This window comes from Priapulus caudatus, unplaced genomic scaffold (genome assembly GCF_000485595.1).
Source record: "Priapulus caudatus unplaced genomic scaffold, Priapulus_caudatus-5.0.1 Scaffold253, whole genome shotgun sequence".
In the NCBI taxonomy this organism is placed as follows: Eukaryota; Metazoa; Priapulida; class Priapulimorpha; order Priapulimorphida; family Priapulidae; genus Priapulus; species Priapulus caudatus.
The window spans coordinates 346061-351708 of record NW_014577314.1 but is presented as its reverse complement, the minus strand read 5'-3'; the positions used below and the strand labels follow the sequence as shown (position 1 = coordinate 351708).

Genomic DNA, 5648 nt, shown 5'->3' with positions numbered 1-5648 from the left:
GAGAGAGAGAGAGCGAGAGAGAGAGAGAAAGAGAGAGCGCGAAGGAGGCATCGAAAGAGAGAAGTCAAGAGTGTGTGAGAGAGCACAAAATCACAGCAAAACAAGTTCAATCCTTTCGGCTAGACTGACACCGCGCGTCGTTACGGCGCTGTGGTTGAGGGCTATATACACACCGCTGCAGATGAGCACCCCGTCTCCGGAGTATCCAGCTGTACAGGTACACGTGTAGCTGCCCTGTGTGTTGTCGCAGGTCGCCCTCAAGTCACAGTTGTCAACGTCTAACGCACATTCGTCGCTATCTGTGGAGCAGGCGAGCGAGGGGCACGTAAACAAAGAGTGTGCGTAAGGCATATATATATACCTCTCCATATCTATATTTACATCTTCATATATATATATATATGAAGATGTAAATATGGAGAGGTGATTAGGTTGGATTTTGAATAGCCTGCCGTTGAGATGCATGTAATATACGTTACATCAAAGTTAAACATGATTTCAGCTATCTGTTCGTGTTACATTATCGCTGTCGAATGCGTTTTAATATACGGGTTAAGATGTAGTGTTTATCACGAATGAAGAAGATTCTCAGTTTGTCGGTAGATGCAAGATACGTCGTGATATGGTAATTCACAGACAAATTCAATCAGACATTCATCGATATTTTACGACCAATCTTATCACCGAGCGCCACACACACACACATACGTCGGTAACCATGGCGACGTTGTCGTCTGCGTGCATACCTTCGCAGCTAGTGCCGCCACCTACGTATCCGTTGTCGCAGTCGCAGAGGAAACCTCCCGCAGTGTTTGTGCAGCTCGCACTCTCATCGCAGTTGTCCGTGCCTCGCGAACACTCGTCAATCTCTGCAAGAACACGAATAGTGCGCATGCGTGAGCAGCGCAGGAAATCGTCTGCCACGACGGAGATGGAACGCAGACCGAGGAGTAAAGGGACACGTGATTGAGTCGGAGACACGTGACCCAGTCGGTGACATGTGACTAAGTCAGTGAGGCGACACGTGACCGAGTCGGTGACACGTGACCGAGTCGGCGACACGTGACCGAGTCGGTGACACGTGACCGAGTCGGTGACACGTGACCGAGTCGGTAACACGTGACCGAGTCGGTGACACGTGACCGAGTCGGTGACACGTGACCGAGTCGGTGACACGTGACCGAGTCGGTGACACGTGACCGAGTCGGTGACACGTGACCGAGTCGGTGACACGTGACCGAGTCGGTGACACGTGACCGAGTCGGTAACACGTGACCGAGTTGGGCAAAAATCCAGACGCCGTTGTGTCAGAAGCAATAATTACCTGTAGTTTTAATTTTTAAGTTTTACATTGCGCATGCGTCATGACGATGATCATCAGTGTCGCACATCGACGTATGTTTTGGGCAACGACCCCCGCCGGTGCACGTGACGTCATCTCGGACGGACACGTGACTGCGTGATCACGTGAGCGGTGTTTACCTGTGCAGGTGTCGCCGTCGGCTTCGTAGCCCTTACGGCAGGAGCAGTCGAAGCTGCCGACCGTGTCGCTGCAGTCCATGCCTGGTTCCGTACAGCTGTGTGTGGCCAGCACGCACTCGTTAATGTCTGGCGACGAGACAGAGACACAAGCAGCGTTGAGTATATAGACGAGCGGAGGAGTAGCGATAAACTACTGCTGTTCACACACACACACACACACACACACACACACACACACACACACACACACACACACACGACACGACACGCACACACGACACACACACACANACATCAGCAGTGAACATACACGTAGAAACAATGTCTGCAGCAGTGAAGGAACGGCAGCATCAGCAGTGAACATACACGTAGAAACGTTCGCAGTGCCTCGTGCGGAGGCATGACGCACGAAGGTTAGCGCAACATGGCGTACGAACAAGCAGAATTGACGAATATTAACAGTTCTAATACGGTACTAGCGATATATATATATATATATATATATTTATATATATATCCTGTATAATATCCTCTATATATATATATTCTGTATACATATATCTGTTGAATGGGTTTTGTATATGCTGTCGGCATCCTTCGGCGATGCTTCCAACATTTCCCGAGCTTTTCCCCGGCATTCAGCATATTCCGGGATGCTTCCCGCATCTTCCGGTAGATGGCGGGAGGAGGCAGGAAGATGCTGCTGCTGCTACTCACCGCTACACTGCACGCCGCTGCCCTGCCATCCGCTGTCGCAAGTGCACGTGAAGCTGCCGTCAGTGTCCGTGCACATCGCCTGCGGGTGACAGTCGTGAGTTCCCTCCAAACACTCCATGGCAGCTGCAAGCAAGAGTCAGAGATGATCGCAGCAATACACCGATATCACACAGGTATCTATATTGTGAAGGCTGGACAGACGCGAATGTACGCTGATGAATATTCTTTTCTTAACCGATTTAGATTCAATACTGACAACAAATGTTTTTAGCTTAGAGTGTCTTCACACTCTCACGCGAATAACGTAATATATATATATATAATTTGTTGTGGGAGTGACAAGAGACATTAGTGATGAGAGAAGCGGAGAAAGAGAGAGGGAGGAGCGAGTGAAGACATGTGTAAAAGAGAGAGAGAGAGAGAGAGAGAGAGAGAGAGAGAGAAAGAGAGAGGAAACTTGAGGGAGAACAAGGGGAAGAAAGAGTGAGAGTGAGAGAGAGATGGTGTGTGTGTGAGAGAGATGGACAGCAAGCAACGCGTGACAGCACGTACATTCGCAGGCCCTTACTCCGTCCCCGGTGAAGCCCATGTTACACGAACAACTGTACGATCCAATGGTGTTCATGCAGCTGGCGCTCCTATGACAGATGTTGCTACCTCCTCGTAAGCACTCATCCACGTCTGCAAAGACAACAATGCACCGTTCACCTTTCATCATCTCAGCTCGCAAAATTCATGGTTTTCATCGCGACACCTGTCGATAATTGGATATATATTCTACGAGTATCTCCGTAGGGATATGAAACCCATTCGTATTTACCATAATGTCACTTGTATAGTCAACTATATTATTGTGCGCGGTATCGCCAACTACGTGAAAACTTCACGTGTAAGCACGAGTAAGAATGACCATGCAGGCACAAAGACGTCGGACCTGTCATTTCAATCCTAAAATCAATTTGATTGTAATCCCTTCTAGGTCCACCGACCATCCTTTTCTATGTTAAAATCAAGCTGGTGTAAATCATTCTAGGTTTACCTACCCGTCATTTTATATCCTAAAAGCAAGCTAGTTTTAATACTTCTAGGTCTACCAACCATATATTTCTCTTCTAAAATCAAGCTAGTTTTTATACTTCTAGGTCTACCAACCATATATTTCTCTTCTAAAATCAAGCTAGTTTTTATACTTCTAGGTCTACCAACCATCTATTTCTCTTCTAAAATCAAGCTAGTTTGAATACTTCTAGGTCTACCAACCATCTATTTCTTTTCTAAAATCAAGCTCGTTTTAATCCGTCTATAGATTGAAATCAGAATTTATCCTAACCCTTTCGCTTGCTGAGTAGGACCCCCATAGTTCGGCATACATACCTGAGCATGAGACACCGTCGCCGTCGAATCCAGGTGTACAATCGCAGTCGAACGAGCCGAGAGTGTTCGTGCATTGTGCGTTACGGTCGCAGGTGTGCGTGTCCGCCGTGCACTCGTTCATGTCTAAACACAAACAGTAAACACGTGTAAACACAAGCAGTAAACACGTGTGAACACAAACCGTAAACACGCGTGAACACAAACAGTAAACACGCGTGAACACAAACAGTAAACACGTGTGAACACAAACAGTAAACACGCGTGAACACAAACAGTAAACACGTGTGAACACAAACCGTAAACATGTGTGAACACAAATAGTAAACACGTGTGAACACAAACCGTAAACACGTGTGAACACAAACAGTAAACACGTGTGAACACAAACAGTAAACACGCGTGAACACAAACCGTAAACACGTGTGAACACAAACAGTAAACACGTGTGAACACAAACCGTAAACACGTGTGAACACAAACCGTAAACACGTGTGAACACAAACAGTAAACACGTGTAAACACAAACAGTAAACACCTGTAAACGCAAACAGTAAACACGTGTGAACACAAACAGTAAACACGTGTGAACACAAACACTGACCATGTTTAAATACAAACAGTAACCTCGCCTAAACACAAATAGTAACCACGTCTAAACACATATGTCTAAGCCTTATGCGTTACTTAACAACTTAGAAGCGACAACAAATAATAAAGTTTAATACTAATTATAATAATAATAATCATCATCATATTAATAATAATAACAAGAACAGCAATAGCAATACCAACATCAGCACCGACACGGACGACAACTACGACAATCTATATCACCTTAAAAGTCTTTGAAAGAGTTCTTCCATCCGTCAACGTGTCATCTTCTCTCTCTCGTCTTTCTCTCCCTCGCGCGCGCGCGCTCTCTCTCTCTCTCTCTCTCTCTCGCTCTCGCTCTCGCTCTCTCGCTCTCTTCTCTCTCTCTCTCTTCTCTCTCTCGCCTCTCCCTACCTCTCTCTCGCTCTCTCTCCTCTCTCACCCTCTCTTCGCAATCTCGCCCCGTTGATGACGCATATATAGCAGTTGACATCATCTTACCTCTACAGGTAACACCGTTGCCGGTGAATCCCGTCTCACAGGTGCAGGTGAACGAGCCATCCGTGTCCGTACAGAAAGCGCTGTTGTCGCAGTTGTCGACGTTCTGTATGCACTCGTTATCGTCTGCAATAGTTACACACGCGCAGCCGATTAAAGACGCCGCACAGACACAGGTATAGACGTGTGCATACATACCATAGAGCTAGAATAGAACTTCTATTCTAGTTCTAGAATGGAACTTCTTTTCTAGTTCTCTGGTGCATATATGTCACCGAGGATAGCAGACTGGCACCCGTAATTCAGAGACATCTAGCGTTGACAATTACAGTTAAAAACCCATAGAGAAGGAAGCGCTATATTTTAGGTGGAGATAGCTCGCATTAAATCTAAAAAAAAATGATATCGTACACGTACCAGCTACCACGTTTATATATATATATAATAATTAAATCTATTATCCCATAATTTATCATTCCCTTATCCATTATCATCTGCTGATATCGACATATTTTGCGTCCCCTATATTTATACTCAACTTTATGATGTCGACCTAGGTTTTGCCATATACTTATACTCATGTGTACGATGGATGTTGTGTTGTTTACGTACCTAATAATTACTACATAATTAATATTATGTTAATGTTTGTTGTTTATGTACGTAACAATTATTACATAATTAATGTTATCTTGATGATTGTTGTTTACGTACTTGTGCAGGTCCTGCCGTCGCCGGAGTAACCGAGTATGCACGTGCACGTGTAGCTGCCGACCGTGTTCGTGCAGTCGGCGTTGTCGTCGCAGTCGTCACTGTTCTCCGCACACTCGTCCACGTCTGCAGCGACAACGACACAGCGTCACCTCACACACACACACACACACACACACACACACACACACACACACACACACACACACACATACATCAACGCACTTTCTCTCTCTCTCTCTCTCTCTCTTTCACACACACACACACACACACTC

The 5648-nt window shown here is 45.8% G+C and overlaps 2 protein-coding genes across 2 annotated transcripts in view; both read right to left on the bottom strand.

Moving 5' to 3' along the window:
• Positions 1-4748, bottom strand: part of LOC106808099 (fibrillin-3-like) — a gene marked incomplete in the record, with an annotated part of 50466 nt that extends 45718 nt beyond the window's left edge. Inside the window, 6 exon segments of the mRNA XM_014810665.1 lie at positions 174-299; positions 747-869; positions 2200-2322; positions 2752-2880; positions 3574-3696; positions 4666-4748. Coding sequence (XP_014666151.1) covers positions 174-299; positions 747-869; positions 2200-2322; positions 2752-2880; positions 3574-3694 — 622 coding nt within the window.
• Positions 4180-5648, bottom strand: part of LOC106808094 (latent-transforming growth factor beta-binding protein 1-like) — an 11607-nt gene continuing 10138 nt past the window's right edge. Inside the window, exons 9-11 of the mRNA XM_014810660.1 lie at positions 5377-5499; positions 4666-4788; positions 4180-4202 (exon numbers count right to left, since the gene is read on the bottom strand). Of these exons, the coding sequence (XP_014666146.1) occupies positions 4180-4202; positions 4666-4788; positions 5377-5499 (269 nt within the window). The remainder of the gene's footprint in view (positions 4203-4665; positions 4789-5376; positions 5500-5648) is intronic.